Genomic DNA, 19,907 nt, shown 5'->3' with positions numbered 1-19,907 from the left:
AAAAGGAACCAATTCATTTTGCGGCTTAAATTTTTCTAGGGAAATAAGAATCAGGAGTGCGTACTATAAGAAACAGGGAGAAGGGCGATACCAGCAGGCTGCCGGCCGCTAATGTTTATCGACTACGCAGGTCTATAAAAAAAAAAAAACGCGGTCATGCCGGCCTGTCTTAAGTCTCCTTTTGTATAGATTTGAGTCGCCGAGCTGGAACAAAATTCTCCCTCTGGGTGCCAAATTCTGCTCTTGCGGAATCGCTCGGAGACGGTTGGACTTTGTCGTGAGTGAGCTACGAAAGGTTTCCGGCCAAAACGGACGTATGGCCTATTTGCGGTGGGACCCGAAGCTTGACCGCATTCAAAAAAGTTACTGAAAATGCTGAAGGGTAAAAAAAAAAAACGGGTCAGGAAAGTACGAAGAACCCACACATTTCATCTCAGTGCTCTCATCGCGTTCGGAGTTAGCAAGGCGGGAGACAGAGACAGGAAGGGAAGGCAGAGGGGGATGAAAAGGGCGAGAGGAATTCCGATAATAAATGGAATAACAAAAGGGGAGATACAGCGGGATATATTGGGCCGAGATAAGACACTAAATCAACGACCAAACAAACAAGATGGCAGCGACGACGTTAGGAGAGGAAAGATAGAACCGTTTATGGAGCCCGAACAAAACAAGAAGAAAAAAAGAAAGAAAAAATTCAGAGGGAAATTCATTGATTTAGCGCCGGCAAACTCTTGGGAAACACTCTCGCGACGCATAGAAGACACGCAGACAGAACAGCGGCCGGATCGCGTTCCCCGGTCCCGACTGTTTTCCCGGGGCGGGATAATAGAATGAGGCTTCGATTTTCCATAAGCATCTGCAGCCAAGTGTCCGAGACAAAACGGCCGGCCATTAGCAGTCCACAGTAAAAGAGGTAGAAGGGGCTGAGGGATAGGAGGAAGTATCGACGCGACATAGGAACCGGCGACGCCGATGGTTGCGCTGTGAGCCGCTACAGTTCCGCGTCCTCTTTCATCCTTGCTCTCCCCCTCTCTCTCATCCCTTTCTTCCTCGCTCCGAGTGGGAATAGATTTGGCCACACACACAGGACGCCATTATGTCGACACACATCTGCGAAAGCCAACACAGAAGACCACACACACACAGCCTCGAAACTTGACCAGCTTGGCAATGATGGCTATACGGCCGGGAGACCGGCGGCGACTGTGTGGTCAGGAAAAATGGTGTCACTGAGAGAAAAAGAAAACAAAAAGTAGTCATTGCAAAGTCCGTTCCTGACTCTCACTGCGTGCCAGTCAGTGCGGGCACGAACTGGAAACCAAATATAATTATGCGAGCCAGAAAGAGAGAAACAACAGAAGAAAAAGAAAACAACATAAAGAAGGAAGTAACAAAAAAGCAAAGCAAGTATAAAAAAAAGAAGCTACCAGGCAGCCATCAAACACGCTGGAAATTCAAACGCGAGCTTGGTGCTTGACCCATCCTCCCACTGATGAATGAGGCGTTTAAGTGCGCAGGTACTGCTGAAATTCCGAGCATGTTTGGTAGTTAGTCGTTGCCAGAACACGTAATGCCGTTTGGCTCGGCGTTAAACTTACGCACAAACCTGCGAGTGGCACCTTCAATGTACGCCTGTCTCTTGCGTTCGCCAGCTTCGGCTAAGCGGGTGCGCACTTATGAAATTAAGTTCGGTAAAATTAAAATAAGTGTCTCATTTAAAAATTAAAATAAGTGTAAAATTAAAATAAGTGTACCTACCTGTACGATCTCGACATTTTGAAGCCTGCGAACATTATAGCGCGAGGCGAGGATCAAGCTGTGTAAGGCGCAACATAGTCAGAAACGAGCATGAAAGAGGTCTAACATTATATGCTGTCGCGTCGTAGGCAGGAAACTTCGTTTCTCATCGCGTTGCATCATTGCTTACCGCCGGCAGCCCACATATAAGAGCGTGGGCTACACAACAGGCCAGAAAGGCCTACAAGTGCGACAATGGATTGTGATTTGTGGATTGACTTCATTGTAATAACCACTAGAGCAAGCATTGCTCGATTAAAGACTAGCCGTGAACGAGGTATAAGCCGCTGTTAGTCCCTTCAAGGATTAACCATTCCTCGCGGGTACAAAGTGGTAAAGGCCATCGCCACTATCAAGCTTTTGTTTGTAGCAATAATCAAGTGGCCTACTCTGAGCATTTATCAGATCAAGAGAAATAATTTCTTTATTAAAGCCCTCACACACGGAGCTAGTTCTAACTTCTTTTCAGATGAGAACATGCACTCGCCATGAACAATGCAAACCTTGCCTACGCTTCAATCCACTGGGACGGGAATAAAATACTTGCTGCCTGTGCGAGTCAAAAGATGAAATATGTCGCGTGGACTAAAAATAAGCAAGCATGAAAATCAACTCACCAATGATGATGGTTAAAGGGCGAGATCTGCTAAACATCGTTTATTTGCACGACGGGGCGACGCGCTGTAGTTAATGCCACGAAAACAACCCACTGTTATAGCGGTGGGGTATGATTAACAGTCGCCTTGCATGGGCACTAGTACAACGTATACCGAACTAAACGGGTTTGTTTGTATGCATACACCGAACAAAATACCCGCGCGGTTGTCACTCAAGATTAACGCAGGGCGAAGCCAAATTGTATACTGAAGCTTATCCATCCTTTCAGTACGGGAGAAAGGAGAAAAACGCATGAGCTAAAGGCGTAGCCAGACAAGGGCTCTTGCTTCATCCAGCGGTCACAGCGAACAGGATGCATATGCACACAAAGGTTACAATTACAAAGCCCATGTGTAATAAACAGATATTTGTATTCAAGAGGAGAACCAGTTATGTGCCAAGTAAACATAAACACCTGAAGAAGAATAAAAGTTAACAAAAAATAGAATAAAAGTTAAGCCCACGCAGCTAGGGAACAGGGACGTCATAACCTACGGCAACGATGACACGAATGTCACAAAGAACAAGAACTGCGCCAGGAATTTTCTAATTACACGAGTGAGTGGGCCTCTCCGCGAGTGGCGCGGAACAATCACGGCCGCCAACCGGCGCGCGGTAGAGGCCGGGAGAAAGGGTAGAGGGGAGCGGGGCAGGGTTAGATAGGGGAAGGAGGCGCTACCACCATCACTATGGCACGAAAAATTTATTACATTACAACGCTTGCGCACCGCACGCGCAACCGGCAGAATCTTTCCGGTGCTCGCAATTAAAGGATCGACCGACTCATTCATAACGCCGGCGCCAGAGGCACTACATCAATGCGTCAGGAACAGGCACGGACATGGTAATCCTTGTAGGAGGAGGACACTAACTCTTCCACTGCCACGATCACCGTGATGTTTGCGGACGCGATCTTCTTCGCAAGCTCGTCACTGAAGGTTGTGGCAGGCCGGTGTCCTGACGGGGCAAAACAGTTGGGACTATTTCGCCGTGGCTGAAACAACCAGGTCCCCTTAACCTCCTTCCGTTCCCTATTAGGGATAGACTCTTAACTAAAACTGCCGTTAAGCTGCAGGAAGCGGCGGAGAAGGGTGACATTACGATGGGCTACTTGTTCCACCTGTTACCCTCCCCAGAAATACTTTTCGGAGCGAGGAAGAGCCAGCTGCGCCTGACAGTCCACTCGAAATGGCTTACGCGAGAACAAACAAAAACCTACCCACGCGATGAAGACGAGCCACGCAAAGGTATAAGAGCGCAATCACCTGTTAGGGTAATTAAGGGGATTCCAAGGGAAGTACGATGTGTACCTGTGGGTACCAAAGGTGCGTGGGGCAGATGAGATTAGGGTGTTTGCTGGTATAGGCTGGACGCCCCTGGGGCGCAACAAGGCTAACTAGGGAGTATTGGGAGACTGTCCAGTAGCGGACCAAATCCAGGTGATGATGATGACTGTTATCATTAGCAGTATCGCGAATAGAATCGCACTTCAAGGGCTTTCAGCAGCCTTGCAGTTTTTTTACCCTCCGCGGTGGCTTAGCGGTTACAGCGCTCAACTGCTCAGCTCCACATCGCGGGTTCGAATCCCAGCGGCGGCCATGTAAAACGTGCCCATGTTACTGCAGGTTAAGAACCCCAGGTGCTCGAAATGGAGTTTGAGAGCCTCCACTACGGCGTCTCTCGTAGAGTACGTGGAACGTTTGGATGTTAAACCTCACGTGACACCACAAACTACATCACACGCCAACACCACATCCACACTCACAGACACCCACACCCAAGCCACATCACATCCACACCACACTGCACCAAACCCACACCACACCCGCTGCTCCACACTGCACCCACATGCAGCACACTCACACTGCACACCGTTCACAACGCACCCCACCCAAAAAATACCCAGACTGCACCACACCAAAACCCCACCACACTTCCACTACATTGCACTACACCCACACCACACCACTGCATCACACCCACACTGCACAACACCCACACTGAACAACACCAACACCACACCCACTCTGCACTGCACCCAGACCACAACCCAGACCACATCCACACTACACCCACATTACACTACACCAAAATCACTCTGCACCGCACCCATACCACACCACACACACTGCAATACACTCACATCGCCCAACATCCACACCACACCCACACTGAACCACACCACACTGCACCACACCCATACTGCACCACAACCACATTACATTCATACCACACCACACCCTCACCATGCAATATCACGTCCACACTGCACCACACCACGACGCACCATACCACACACCACATCACACCCCAGCATATCATACTATGTAATAGCACAGCTTTCAAATGATATGTCGTTTTGGAGCAACGTCATGAATTCGAGGCGCATATGTGTAAGGTCGTCATAGACAACTACCACCATCGCCGCTGCCACAACAAGCGTCACCATCATAAGGATTCAGTCAATTGCAGGACAAAGACCTCCAAATGTTTTGAGACAAAGGTTACAAATACTGCAACCGAAAGAATATATAATGCTGTTTTGCAGTAAAGGACGGAGCTTTGATCGGAAGGCCGGGGCACGAGCAAGCATGCAGTGATGCTTGATATTCAATCGGAGTCAAAAAGCGAAAGCTGCTTTACAAAACAGGACGTCCAAAAATAAGCCCCCCCCATTGCCCAAACCCGCGTCTTCTCTTGGCTATCTTCGTCATCGGCTGCGGCAGTCTGCACAATGACCATCCGAGGGACGAAAAGTAACATCAGACCGTGAAATCCATACCCTTGGAAAAGCCAAAATATGAACTATTTCATTACCCCCAAAAAAGAAAAAATATTCCAGGGTGGCACTAGGAATAAAAAAATAAAGACCGGAAACCTCGGATTCGTGGATAGACACGAGAGACTAAGCAGAAGAGAAATTAAAAACAAAGAGCGAAACGACGTAATTGATGTAAAGAGAAAGCATTCTTTCCAGCAAGGCTCCGGCTTACGCGCTTCCTAGACTTTAGTGTTTGGTCCTGAAACTCTGAACCGTTGTCTTTGGCGAGGGGAACCAGCCCCCGTTTAGTCCCCACGTTGTGGTGTTTCCTAGGTGATCGGTTTCACCCCGCGTGCCTCTTTTCCTTTAACCTTTCTACGCTGTCCTGTCGACCCTCTCAGCAACTTCCGTTCTGCCGGCTTCCGCTGAGATGAATGGACGCGATCTCAACTCGAGCCCCGGATTGATGGAGCCGCTAGCGTATTTTAATGATTCACACGAGCACTGTTTAAATCTCGCCTCTCTGCCACTGTGTCTGTTTTGCCATTGGCAGCAGCACCCGCTGTAATATGTGCTGCCTGCGAAAGGAAAGAAGTGCTATTTTTTTTTAAAGTGCGGTCAGAAGGACGATGGGGGAGGCAGCGAAATCGTGACGACCGATTTATCACTTTTTCCTTTTTCGGTTGCCCTCGTCCAACGGGTGGGTCGGGTCACGTTATTGATTTATGTTCCTGCCCCAGCGTTACATTTAGGTAGAGGCAACTGCGGAATAAAGAGCCCTCTGATACCGTTGCGTCCGCTCGAAATGCTCCTGTTAACAAAATTATGCAATCATACTTTTGCCTGCTGACTCTTCCCGCTGCGCGTGATCGGCCTGTGGAAGCAAGGCGAAGTGCCTTCGTGGTGCGAAGGAAGGCATTGTGGCACAGGCGAAGGAATTGGCGGTACCATTCTCCAAAGGGCGCCAAGACCGAAAGATTACACTGCGTAAGTTGCTTTTGAACGCAGCTAAAAGCACATAAAAAGAAACGCACGTAAGCACGATTTGCAAAGGCTATCTTGCCATTGTTACACGGTTCAAAGACTAGGTGAAAGAAAAGATGCGAGGCGGGTCGCTCTACGCTCTACAAGATGTGATCGAGCGGCTTACGTAAAAAGGTCAAATACAAAACAAGGAACAAAGATGGCTGTAACCCCACTCAGCTTGCGAGAGAGCGCTGAAACAGCTGTAGCTCAGCCACTTATATGAGTGAAAGAAGACAGCTCCTTCTTCCTGTAAAAATAAAAAAACAACGAAATTGCTGCTTCAAATTGCGTCAGTTGGAAAGGAGTGGAAAGATTATTGCCATAATTTCGAATAGAATGAACACCAGCACGTATTACGTGCCGCTATTTGAGGGCCTAAGCTAGTAAATTTATTACTGAATGTAAAAGCAACTATTCTACGCCCATTTCCCAAACATTTCACCCTAAATAAGCCGAGCACCAGACCAGGAAAAAGCTTGTACCTATTGTGTCACCGGTGGGTACCCGGCGGAACTGGGGATCGAGCCCCGCATCTCCAGCATGCGAGGCGGATGCCATTAGTAGAAGCAAAAATATTACAGTCACCAGTTTTTACTTCGACTTGGTCAGTGACTGTAATACTTTTGCTTCTATTAGTTAAACATCCTGCTAGCTACAATGTCTTAGCTGCATTATGATAGTACTATGCCGCTGACAAGGCTACGCCGCGAAAAAAGCGCTCTTCTCACTCAGAAAGCCTACTTTTAAAAACTGTGCCAAGCCTTAGGTGAAACACACTGCATACGGCGTCAGGTGAAAGAAAACCCGTTGGCCGCATATCAGCGGCAGAAACAAGCCGGCGGTAGTCATTCCTCTAGCGGACGCATCATACCCGGGCATCTAGCTCCACGCGCTCATTAGTCAGCCAGCAGTGGTGAGCCCGACTCGACACTGCTGCTGCTACTGGTAACAAAAGCAGCAACGACGGGGAGGCGAACGACCGAAGCAGAAGAAGCAAGACGCAGCCTCGGACGTATAATTAATCACGCCATCTCAGCGCCTGGCATCGCGCGCCAAACCTGGACGCGCTTATCGAGTTGCGCGACATGATACGCGCCGAGGAAGAGAAGGACGGCTCCCAGCAAAGCCGTCATTTCCGGTCGATCCGTCGAGGAGAGCGATACACGTCATCGCGAGCGGCCGCCGAGCGACCAACCAACAGCGCGCCAGAGAGCACGGTATAGCGCGTGTTGCAGCACGCCGGTCTGATGCTATACCGTGCGTCTCCTCAAATGCCGTGCAGTGCTGCGGAGACTTACGTCCATTCTTTTCCTTCGATGTTATTCTATTCTTGCAGTCCACTACATCAACCTTGAAATACTGGCGAGAGTGGGACTGCGGCGTCCCTGGTGCAAATTATGGGTGGCAGTTTGGGTGTGGTGCAGTGTGTACGGTGTTGGTGTGGTGTAGTGTGGGTGTGGGACACTGTGGCTACGGTGTGAATGTGGTGCAGTGTAGGTGTGGTGCAGAGTCGATGTGGTACTAGCAATGAAATACAATTGTAATACAATTTTGCTATCCTAGTCCTAAGCCGTCGTGACTAGAAAACATGCCGCATTTATCCCATCCAGATTCCTGCGCCATTCGTGGGTGGCTCAAACAATGTCACTAGCTTAGGTGCCACAACCTGCATTCAATTCTTCCACATGTTTGCTATCAGCAAGAATAGTCTTTGATACCAGAAACTGCGAATGACACCGCTTACTCCGTCCTGCATCACAAGCGGCTAGCCATCATCAACGTCATTTATGACATTGCAAGTGGCAACTGTACCGACAATCGAAAAGGGGAGTCGAAATTAACCGAGAAACGATGCGAGACGTAAAACGAACCCAGCAAGATAAAATTTGAGAAACTTCAGAGGAACAGTCATCGTGGCGCGGTGGAGTGATGTCATACGTGACGTCGTTGCATGCTGACCAATTAGCGAGGCGCACTGGACGACATGCGTGACACCACTGCATGCTATACATTAAGCATGCCGTGGTGTTACGCCGAAGAAAACCAAGACGACGAGCAAGAAACGTGCCTCTAATAGCTGTCGCTGCAAATTACTGACTGCAAAGTAGGCCCCCGTACATAGGCTGCACCACTTAAATTCCATCATTTAAATATGTATAGTGTAATATAAGAACATCAACTCAGGTGATACTGATCAGGCGGACGTTCATCAGGCAGGTGCTAAGCATTGCCTCAATGAACGCTAGGCTATTTAGTACAAACGCATACGAGAGAGCACGCACGTGCATGCCCATACAAACCTCCTGGAAGAAGCAACTAGGCAGGCGAGCGGTACCGAAATACATCGATCCTCCACGCGTTCCCACGACCATAGCAGCTCGGCCTCGAAAGACGCCCACCTCCCGTCTTCTTATCCATTGCGTAGAAAACGCTTCACACCAACGACCAACGCAGCGCTTCCCGAACGTCGGCAAAAAACACGCGCGCTCGAGTCTTCCGCCCACCAGGGCTCGAGAAGGCTCGAAAGTGATGGATCACTTCTATTTTATAACACGCCATTACATGGCTTGCGCCATAACCCGTTCCCCAGCCTCCCTGCGGCCCACTCGAACGCTCGTGATGTAGTGTAGTACACGTGCGATTACGCTACACCCTGGCGCGCACTGCGCTCTCTCAACCTTCTCGTTCCCAAATTCGCCGGTTTGGGTCAAGCGCGCTCGACTGCGTTGCGGCAGACCGGCAGCGGGAGAGCGCTTGCTTTATTTGCTTTTTTTTTGGATACGCCAAGCTTAACCGACGCGCTCCTCGGGTTCGCTAAAGCATGGAGCAATAAGAAAAAAAGGCACACGAAGCTCCAAATTACGGCTGACGCTACAGCGTGGAGAAAGGGCAAGATTGGCTGACGCTTGCATAAGGGATGGCTGCACAGCAGTACCCTAAATGTTGTGTAATAATCAATATATTAAAAAAAGGTGAGAATAGAAAGCAGTGTTGCTGGGGTGGTTTGCATGCGACTACAATAACGCAGGCGCTGCGAGACTAGACGACGACAGGAAATGAAAGGAAAAAACGAAAGGCCGGCGCGTGCAAGGAATTTATTTCAGCAATAAATCGTGCCCATCATGCGCGCGAGGCAACAGGAGGAGGGTGAGAGGAGGTTATCTGCTGACGCGGTGTAGATATGGTGCATAACAAAGAGCAGAAGAAAAAATCTTTACATTTCCTTGCCTACTGGGCAGACAGGGAAATAAGTAATAATATGAAGGTGTTAGAGCAAAACTAGGCGAAGGAATTTGCACCGTATAATATTCTCTCCTCTTCCCTTCTTAGCCCAGGAAACTAGGAAACCATTTTTAGTTTGTGCCGCTGCCACACCTTGCCGTATAACGCTGAGCCCCTAAACATACCACGGGAAATGTAAACATTTGGTATACCTAACTGATTTCGTGTGGCCACCTAAACTAGTCAGTGCGAACGCAGAACGATTCTGAAAATCAGATTTTGCAGCACGTAGGAAGAGTTGGCCATCGGCACCAACGTGCTCGCACAGCATGTAAAAGCACTTGTACTTTTCTCATAGTCACAAGCGAGAACATCTCCCTGAATTACGCCGTGTTCACTACCGTTGGGCAACAGATGGCGCTAGTTGGTAATGTTAAACTTTTAGTTCAGGAGAGCAGGACTTGTTCATTTGCCAGTACACTGTTTGTCGCCTGTTTGCCGCCTAGGCAGTGGGAACTAGCGGCTAAGAACACCTTGTGACATACAAACAACACGCCCAAAATATGACCGCAACTAAGTGGAGAACATCACAAGAAACTGTTGGTTGGTCTCTTTGCTAGGCGCAGCTTATGGGCAGAAAGCGCTTACATGGACGTCGCGTTGTGTAAAAAGAAAATACAAACTATGCATGATTTTAAAAAGTATTAGGCTCGTCACTTTTTCACTTGAATAAGCACAAAGACCAGAAGATAAATGAAGAGTAACACTGAGAAGAAACACGCGATTCGGAGCCAACGCACGATGTTATCAACATCATCACGAAGGCTGCCTTTGTCTCTGTCACACCGAGGTAGTGGCGCGGTTTCAGTTATAACGCATTACAGCTAAAAACGGTTAATATGAAGGCACGTTTACTGCTAACGACGACGACATCTTCTCATGTTGAACGTCATGTCGATCTAAACGCGTCCGACAGTTATGGAGCGAGAGTGTTAGTGCCTTAAATTTATAGAGCACCGGGGGCTTCTCTCGAAGGAACTCGAAGGAATGGCAGACACGCGCATGTTAAATGGCAGAACTTGCGCTGAGAATTCCACGAAATATGCCTTAAGGTTACATTATGCCGTGTGCAGCCACTCGCGAATAGCACTACTCAGCGCAATTATTTTTTGCATCATATAGTGCATTAAAATAACCTTTCGCTGTTGTTGGTCTTGTTTTCGTTCATGGCGGTCGACCCTTTCCTTTTTTTTTATTTGAACAAGGCTTCCTTTGGTCAAAACGCTCCACAACCAGTAGTCACCGCCCCCCCCCCCCCTCCCTCCCCAATTCGGCCATCACGCCTTTAAAGCTGCCTTTTCTGTTCATTAACTAATAGTGCGAAGAAGTTTATCTACACATTAGACGAAAATCGAGAGTTTAAAATATCAAAAGCGAAAACGTCTGCACCCGTGCAGCCAATGTAATAACGCCTGCCGTAGAAAAAGAAACAACGTTCAACCCCTGCATGCCTGATATACGAGGGCAAGGGCGTGTCGCCATAATTAGAAGACATTCGAAACAAAAATACAGCATGAGTTGAGGAAGGCAGAAAGGACGACATGATTGCATCCTGTTATGTTGGGCGATGTAAGGTAAGCCATTAGACAAGACGCTGCAAAAACTGAGCAGTGCTTTTAATTCGTTAATTAACTTAGGCTCCGAAACAAGGTTTCGTGCGACTTACACGCGTGCATTAAAGTAAAAGAAAGGAAGCGAGGAAAACAACCATACAACGAGGCTATACACAGCGACTGTTGCAACTTGTTCGGAGACCACAGGTCGCAATGCTAAACTCGTTCAGCTCACCGATTAATATTTTGGCTTTACATAACCAATGTAATACAGTAAACTGTCGACCAACGCACCTTGTTTGCATTTTTGCATGTTCCACACGGGTCACAGCCGTCCTAGCAAAAAGGTACAACATGTGTCATCATCATATCGGTAAGCAATGAAAGACAGGTTCAACGTTGCCACAAGGAAGGCAATGAAAACAGAGGCGTGAAATTAGAGCGACAGATTTACTCCAGTAAGTGTGAGGGAAATATATCGGTGAAGTACGAAAACTTCGAACATGCGGGAGTGCTGATTTCACGGCAACTGAAAAAAAAACTTTGGGGTCACGCTAGGGGTGCTGTTCAAAGCGTAACGAAATGTTAAACGCAGTAACCATTATCTTCTGGAGCACTCGGAAGCATCGCCGCCGACGGCTGGATAACCAATGTATGGAAATAATTGGCGAGGGTAGAATTACACAAACCCTTACGACCTTCATGGTCAAAAGAAAAGACCATCACTGAGGCACTAAGATCAAGCCTGCTTAAACAGCGAGGTAATGCTGCGGCAGGGACTCACTTTTTTGCCGTTCTTGAACCAGGTTATCACAGGGGGCGGATTTCCTTCAGCATCGCAGCGTAGAACTACAGCAGCGCCCGCTGACACGTTGAGGGTGGTTCGAGGAGGTCCTTCAAGCTCCGCCGGCACTGCAAAACACAAGAAAAAAAGATGTGAAGCGAAAAATAATCAACATAACTTTTGTCATTACATACTAGTACAATGAAGAATCGGCGCTCTTCGCGGTAAATACGGCGACGCAAGAGCTAAAGTAGCGTCGCTAATCAATAGCGATGTGATAAACACTGCGATCCCACTGCGATAATGAAATATGCAGAGCAAAACTTTACGGAGTGATAACGCCTAGAATCAGCGCTTCTTGATTACAGGATACACTCATAGGTGTCACCTCTGGTGTCAGGAAACAAGTTGTTCAGAAGATATCACAGTCGTGGAATTTATGGGTTTGTCATGTTGTGCATTTTTGCGAAATGTTGTTAAAACTGATTTGGGATTATCGTCAAGATGGTCTTCAAGGAATAGCGATTACTCTATTTTATTTACAAAAAGACAGGACGGCAGATGAGACCCACCAAAAGTCAGAGATATCAGTCACGGACAAAGCTAGGGATCACACTCGAGCTATCTAGGGTTTCCAATGCTTTAAATGCTGTAGAACATGAATCGACGATAGTGAACGCTCTGCAAATCCTATCAACCATAAATGACAAACGTGAATGGTGACTTTTTTTTCCAGCATTTTGTTTGAGAAAGGCAAACGGCGAACCAGTTGCGTAGCTAAAATCTTTTGACGCGTCTTTCCAGAACCGGTTCGACGTCAAGAAAATCGCGCAGGCATTGTAGTGTCTCAGCAATTCATCTACCCATTCCATCCTTTTTGAATGACCGTGTTAGTTCATTCACTACCGCTATTTGCCCACCTGAGTCAACTTCAATTACTTTTTGTGCCCCCCTCCCCTCTTCATTCCCTCTTCATTAAAGGATGAAGCTCCATGAAAAAACATACTGAGTCAGGACGAAACTAGGAAGTTTTATGAGAGTATGAAGACATGCACATGACCAAAATTGGTTTGCACGCCTGATTGGTAGCACTAAAATCGCTCTGGAAACACAGTGAATTCATACGGCTAAAGAATACTTCGAGGCATATGCACTTAGTCAATACATAAAGCGAGTAAGTAAACTTTAACTGGTAAATGTGACGGCAAATTTCATATCGATTACTAAGCAGACTTCGGCGTAGCGGGAGTGCGTCCCCGATGTTGTGACGAATTTCGGGTCCCATCGAAACAAACGACAATGAACTGTACACCACACTTCGTGTCGCGAGTTTCCGTTTGGAATGGAAGAAGTTTAGTAACCTGAGCAGCTTCGTACCATGCACCTCTTACAACATAATAAAAAATATGAACACACCTAGTGGGGATCACCAGCAGCATCCGATGTGGTTATATATAATGCTGATCAGTGCCTTTCAATCCTCTACTAGTCGCCTATCATTTCAGCGTCCGCAATACCCGCGTCCGCGAAGCCGCATTAATATCAAGTGAAACCTGCACACTCAACATGGGTTGCTTGCTTTTGTCTGTCTGGAGAGAGGCATTCATTATACTGCAGTAGAGAGTAGTTGGTTCCGATAAAGGATGCCAGCGTCTCCTCCACTCCCATCTAGATAACAAAATATGAATTTAAAACTGTTCCCGAAACATTCTTTCCGCTGAACAAAAGGGACCTCCTGTACCCTGGACAGTGTGGCAACCCTGCACCCTATTCTCCAAAGGCAGTTACAACACAACGGAACTGTGATCCACCCCCTGTCGGGCAGCACTCAGGCTGCAGCAATCTCTGCAGTTGCTCAAAGAGTTCTTCGCGCACAGTATTTGCCAGCGCCACGCATTCACGCAAGTTAACCACGCATTTTCTTCACACCACTGTGCGGTTTTCAGCCACTTTCTTCCCCTCCCATCTTTGCGCCATTGTATGGGGCAACGAGAAACCCAAGGAGTAAGTAACAAAAGGGCAAAGCTCCTTTCAGCCCTCCATAGACGAAGCTGCATACGAAGCTCCACGAGAGGCGGCCATTTGTCGTCGCTTCATTAATGTCACCCTGTCGAATCGCTAATGCGTCGCCACCCGCTGGCACACGCAGCGTAAGGAGAAAAAAAAAAGGAGAGAGAGCATTACAGGGGGCAAAGCGGGTTCACCCCTAGGTGTGCCCCGCTCCCTCAGCGTCGCTGGAGGGATCGAAGGACGGACAGAAAGCACCGCTGAGGAGCACGGCAGGCCAAGTTGTTCCCATTCACGCTTCGTTAATACGACACCCCGTCGTCTCCGCCTGGGAGCAACAACTCTTCTGTGCTCGTGCCCGCGAAACGCTCGGCGGCGTTACCTGGGACACTCGTTGCACATGGAGGGCTCTTACTCTCAAGTGATGACGACGCGCGGCGTTTTCACTTGACGGCGATAATTTTGTTCCCTGGGTGTCTGCGTTAAGCGTGAGCGCCTTTCACTTTTATTTTTGCCTTTCCTTCACAGAGGGTCCTAAACATCAGATAGAGGGCGCACATACACGCGCGAGCGCGTGTATGTGCGTGCGTGAGAACGCTGTGTTTCGTTATATCAAACAGACTTTATCGGCTGCTGCGCTTAAACGGACGGTATAATCTGGCAAGTGATTCTTGGAAGCATGCAGGATATCTGAACCCAGACTTGCCTTGATATCTTACCTTAGGCCTCGCCCCGTCTGTCGTCACTGTCTTATTGCCTTAAAACTCCATCCGTTCTCGGATACATACCCAAGAAAAAAAGGCAATAAAGAAAGCGGGTCTCTTTAACTCACCCCACACGGGCAACACGCTTCGAACATGCTGTCATGAGCCGACCGTTATGTACGTAAAGCACTCTGGAAGAGCCACCGCGGCGCTTCTATAAACGAATTTCGGATGCTGCCATCTCAGTAAATGACGAGCAGAAGCTACACCAGACAATGGAAGAATAAAGTGCCATTATCGACTATATCATGTCTCAAGATGAAAAGAGTATGTGCCCGAGCAATGAAGATGAGCAAGCGATATTACTGAACTACGCCTTCACCGCCTGATGATGACAGAAATAAGCCGCATTTAGATGATTACCTCAACTCGCCTCGTTCAATCGCCTAATCTGCATAACTTACATGCATGGACTCAAGTTGGTTCCAACGCACGCATCGCAAGGGTTGAAGACGGGAATCGAGGTACGAAAGGTGTGTTAGAGACTAACTGCGAGCGACTAACTGCGATGAACTAGATGTCTCGATTCATTTACCATACCGCTAACAGCGCTGCCTCACATCGTTAAGCCGTCTCATTGCCGAAATCACCTATGCATAGAGAGGAAGCAAGAGGTGCCGAGGAAAATACATTTTTCACAAAACGACTTCACCGGATGGTGAATTTCAGTTTCCTGAAAACCGCAAACTATATCTTCAACTATGCGCTTGGCTGGCCAACGAAATTTTTAGAATAGAAATAGTCCATTGCTCCCGTTTCGAAGCGAGAACCATTTCAAAACGCAGATCGAATTATATTCGAAAAGCAGAGTTAAGAATTGAAACACGCAACGAAGCTGTCTCAACGGTCTAGATTAGAAGATAAAAACGCGAGCAGAGAAGCGTCACAGCACACTGTACACGCAACAGCAAAAAAAAAAAAAAAACATCGCCAGAGACCGTTATTCTTATTGTGCTCAGAAGCACTCCATTTTGACATCAGAGCCAAAGAAAGAAGGGCACAAAAATAAAGACAAGCAATGAATAAGGAAAATAAATTATAACCGAGACTGGACGACAAAGCCAGTCACCCGGTACGAGCGATTGGTTTGCTGATTAAAAGAAATGTTCAAAATTTCTGCCTCTCTCTAGGCTTCTACCACCTCCTCCACCTCTTCCCTAGGCTTCGAAAACAATATTAACAAAAAGAAACAAAGTAAGGCACATATATCTTCATAGTGCAAGCAGTGAGCAGGACATTAATGAAAAGTACCCGAGAGAATGTCATTGTTTCCATTCCGATTTAGTTTGGCAAAGAAGACAGCACAGCCTCCGACGAAAACAAAAATGAAAGAAAAAAAAAATGGAATGAGCAAACTAATCATGGGCGGGAATACGAGCATAGGACCACAGTAGCATATTACGTTGTGATATACACAAACACAAAATGAAATAAAAATTATAAAACACACAAAGGACAAACGGTGCACTGGCCATCGCACCAATGGCTAAAGAAAAACAATGAGGGATTAAAGTATACCGAAGTATGGTTTAACGTTAGGCATAGCCAGAAGACAGGCAGTGGGATTCCGCTTCTATGCATTTGCGTTTTCTATTGCGCTGTGTGGTAAACGTCTTTTATTAGCTCGCTGCAAGTGTCTGAAACTCTCTCTCTCTCGGTTGCAGAAGTTATTTCTGGAGCGCCGTTTATTCATACAATAAGGGATATCTTTCTATTTATAAATTCTGCTCGCCTCATGGCATAAAGAAGTCGGTATGTCCGGATGAAATAAGAATAATACCGAGAAGCTCTCCACAGCCGTCGCTATTAATTTTCGAGCAAGAACAGCAGCAATGAAGATATTGAGTTCCAGCTCGGAAGCAGCAGCAGTTTTATTTAGTCCCATTTCATCATTGCTCACAGAGCTATTGTTTCTTCATTCTATGGCATCATTGCATTTATTTCTTTATGCCCACGATTCATGTCAACAGACTGAAACGGATTAATATGAAGATAAAACGGACACAGATGACGGAAGCCTGCCGCAAGGAGAAAGTTCTTGCTTCTGCTCAAAGACCGCAATACGGGCTTGAAATTAGAGATAAAGAGATAAAAAAGAACGATTATTCCTTTTCAAGTACACAAAGAATACGGAGCTTCATTAGCGCGCTGTTGCAAAAGTGAAAGATATATTGTGACCAATCGCAATGCGCTTTCGGTACTCGCCATCTTTAGGCTTACTAAGCAAACGACAATAAAAAAATTAAAATGCCTGTTAGATTGTTGAAGTAATAGTGGCTTTAAAAAAAGGATAAAGGAAAGAATAGCCAGTGAGAATGGATGTTACATTAAAATATTTCGGTGTAGAGTGGCGTCCTTCAAGAAAGAAAAAGGGCGAGGAGTGGGAGAAAAGCCGTGGAATTTTAATTTGTAACGGTAAGTTTGATGATGCCTATAGGCGACATTAGACACTATGCGTTAATGGGAGGATTAGAATTTCTTCCTTCTGTTTTTCGGGTAAAGGCCGGTTGCATGGCTAAAAAATGCGCTAATAAGGAAGGCGGAAAGCTTGCGTATTTCAAGAGACTAAACATTGACTGTGGTTTAGCTCTGGTTAAACCTGGAGTGACGCGATAGCTACAGCTGGCCGAGTGCAACTCGTTCAGTCGAATTGCAAAGTCAGTCTTTCGCCGCTCCGTTTCGCTGGGCGTTCCTACTTCATCTTCGTCCCTGGACGTGAATTCACTCCCCACCCCCAATGAAAATTGGTTTTTGAGGAAATGGAGCAGTAATTGTCTCACATATGTCGGTGGACACCCGAACCGCGCCGTAAGGGAAGGTTGATAAAGGAGGGACAGAGAGAAGAAAGGAAGAAAGAGGTGCCGTAGTGGAGGGCTCCGGAATAATTTCGATCACCTGGGGATCTTTAACGTGAACTGACATCGCACAGCACACGGGCGCATTTTGCGTTTCGCCTCTATCGAAACGCGGCTGCTGTGGTCGGGTTCGAATCTGGGTACTCCGGATCAGTAGCCGAGCACTCTAACCATTGAGCCACCGCGGTGCGTTAAACTATGAGGCACCCAATTTTCACACAATTTAAATTTCTGGTGTCATCGGCTATTGCTGTCGCGTAGCGTCCTGTGTCGCACGTCGCAATCAGAAAAAGAGTGGGTGGTTTTCTTTCTCTCAATTATTGTTCATTGCCAGGGAGCGGCCAGGTAGAATTTGTATAGACGCCTTCCCTAATGTGAGGATACTCACCCGCGTCTTCTGGACAATGTTGGATGGATAAGCCGTATGCCGATGACAACGCGCGTTCCAAGCTACTAAAGCGCTATACGCGGCCACAGCGACCTTTATTCCAGAGCTTTGAACGATCGAAAGTGACCTCGGCGGTCGCCACTGTAGACGTGCTAAGTGTGCATTCTGGGCGGCCGCGGCCCCAGGGCGCGACCTGTGTGTCGTCCCAGATTGGAGGCCGGCCCGATCGCCTCCACCCAAGGGGATCGGAGCGACGCGCCGGGTTCCGCGCTCTGATGATGGCCGCTCCCGCAGGGACACAATCCGGGCGCCAGAGGAGAGAGTGAAAAGCACAGCGTAACAAAGAAACAAACGAATAAATAAAAAAGAAGACTGCTTAGGAAGAGAGAAAAAGAAGGCGCCTTTAGTCTCACGTGGCGGGAACAACCAATCGCGCGGCACAAGCGTCGATCGCCTCCTTGGCATTGCTGGAAAAGGTAGAACCGACCACGGGCCACAGATACTTCGGACGGAACGACCACTCCGGAAAAAAGCGTCGTTCAAGACAAAGTCTATCAGGCGGCATTGTATATCAGGCGCTCGAACTCAGCAACCAAGTCATTTTTAGGCCTCAAAACTTGAACCTAACCTCAACTAACCGCATAGTGGACATCTTGAATTCCGCGCATCGTGGTGCCAGCTTTTACTGTGCTGCTAGCACCACAAAGGCGCTACCACTGCCGCCACTGTTGCTGGCGCTAACGAGAAAATTCAAACAGCGCTAGACAGCAGGACCAGAAAGAGGAGGAGACAAACGCGGCGCTGGAACACCAACTCGCCCAGTCTGCAATCCTAAAATTCATATCTTGTACTACATGGGCTTCTTTTATGTGTCAAAATATTGATCTGCCAAGTCCGGCTGTACTGTCGCCCATCATCGCCGTGTGTATCTGCCGAGCCCGTACCGCTTCGTGGCATTGTCGTTATGATACTTGCCCTTAGGATTTACAAGCGCTTTGTGGCTGGTTACGTCGGTCTGCAAGGCGCAGCGGAAGAATATGCGAAATTATCAACAGTGAGTGGTGGCGCCAGGCGAGACTGTTCAAGGACTTACTACGGACCAGATGCCGAGGTCAGCGTGTGTTTCGCGAGTGGTGTGTGACCATTGATAAAAAAAAAAAATCAGCGCCGTGTTCGTCTCCTCCTCTTTTTCGTTTTGTTGTCTAGCGCTGTTTGAATTTTCTTGTTACCATGGGACACCAACTCGCCCAGTCTGCCGTCCTTCTACAGTTGATTGCTGGCGCTGCCGCTACTACTGACAAATATACTGCAGCTATTACTAAGCTTTGGTGTTTATTTGGAAATGCAGGATAACAAGCGTTTTCTTTTTAACATAACTTCGTTCTCAGTCCAATTCCATAAAAAAATTCTCCCCAGTACCCGCGTCATGAAAACTTGTAAGCGACGGCTGGATCAATTTGCAGGTTTAATTAATTTTTGCGGGCCAAATAAGCGCCATGGGCTATGAGGCTTGTCGTAGTGGAGGTCCCCAGGTCAATTTCAAACACCTGGGCTTCCTCAAAACACCGCGGGCTCTCAGTAGAAGGGAATCGCCTCCACAGAACTACGATCACGTTGGTCAGGATCGAACCCGTTGCCTAAAGCTATAGTAGAACGTCACCCGCATTTAGTCGCCGCGAAGCAAGTAAATATACCGGCGGAGGGGAACGCAATTCAGTTGCGTTAGGGGTGCCACCTGAAAATAAATGCGATAGTCTCTGAAGGAACACCCCCTCGCACATAAGTCATAATCATCATCATCGTCAGCCTGACTACGCCCACTGCAGAGCAACGGTCTCTCCCAAGTCCTTAACAAGTATTTAGCACTTAGTCGTTGCATGTATTAGTACCTTTCGTACATGTAAAAGTCTTGTGTAATTTCCTGAAGGCAGATGGAGTGCACTAGAGTTTTATAGCTAGGCACTAAAGGCATGGTGAGTGATGCCTAATTTCGATCCGACATTGGTGCGCATGCAACTTCACATCGTCAGCAG

The 19,907-nt window shown here is 47.6% G+C and overlaps 1 protein-coding gene across 1 annotated transcript in view; it reads right to left on the bottom strand.

Moving 5' to 3' along the window:
• Positions 1-19,907, bottom strand: part of LOC144111227 (tyrosine-protein kinase transmembrane receptor Ror2-like) — a 434,452-nt gene that overhangs the window by 29,827 nt on the left and 384,718 nt on the right. The window contains exon 6 of the mRNA XM_077644442.1: positions 11,861-11,988. Coding sequence (XP_077500568.1) covers positions 11,861-11,988 — 128 coding nt within the window. The remainder of the gene's footprint in view (positions 1-11,860; positions 11,989-19,907) is intronic.

This window comes from Amblyomma americanum, chromosome 11, assembly GCF_052857255.1.
Source record: "Amblyomma americanum isolate KBUSLIRL-KWMA chromosome 11, ASM5285725v1, whole genome shotgun sequence".
NCBI lineage: Eukaryota > Metazoa > Arthropoda > Arachnida > Ixodida > Ixodidae > Amblyomma > Amblyomma americanum.
Note: the sequence above shows the minus strand (reverse complement) of the source record. Positions and strands in the feature narration are given on the sequence as shown.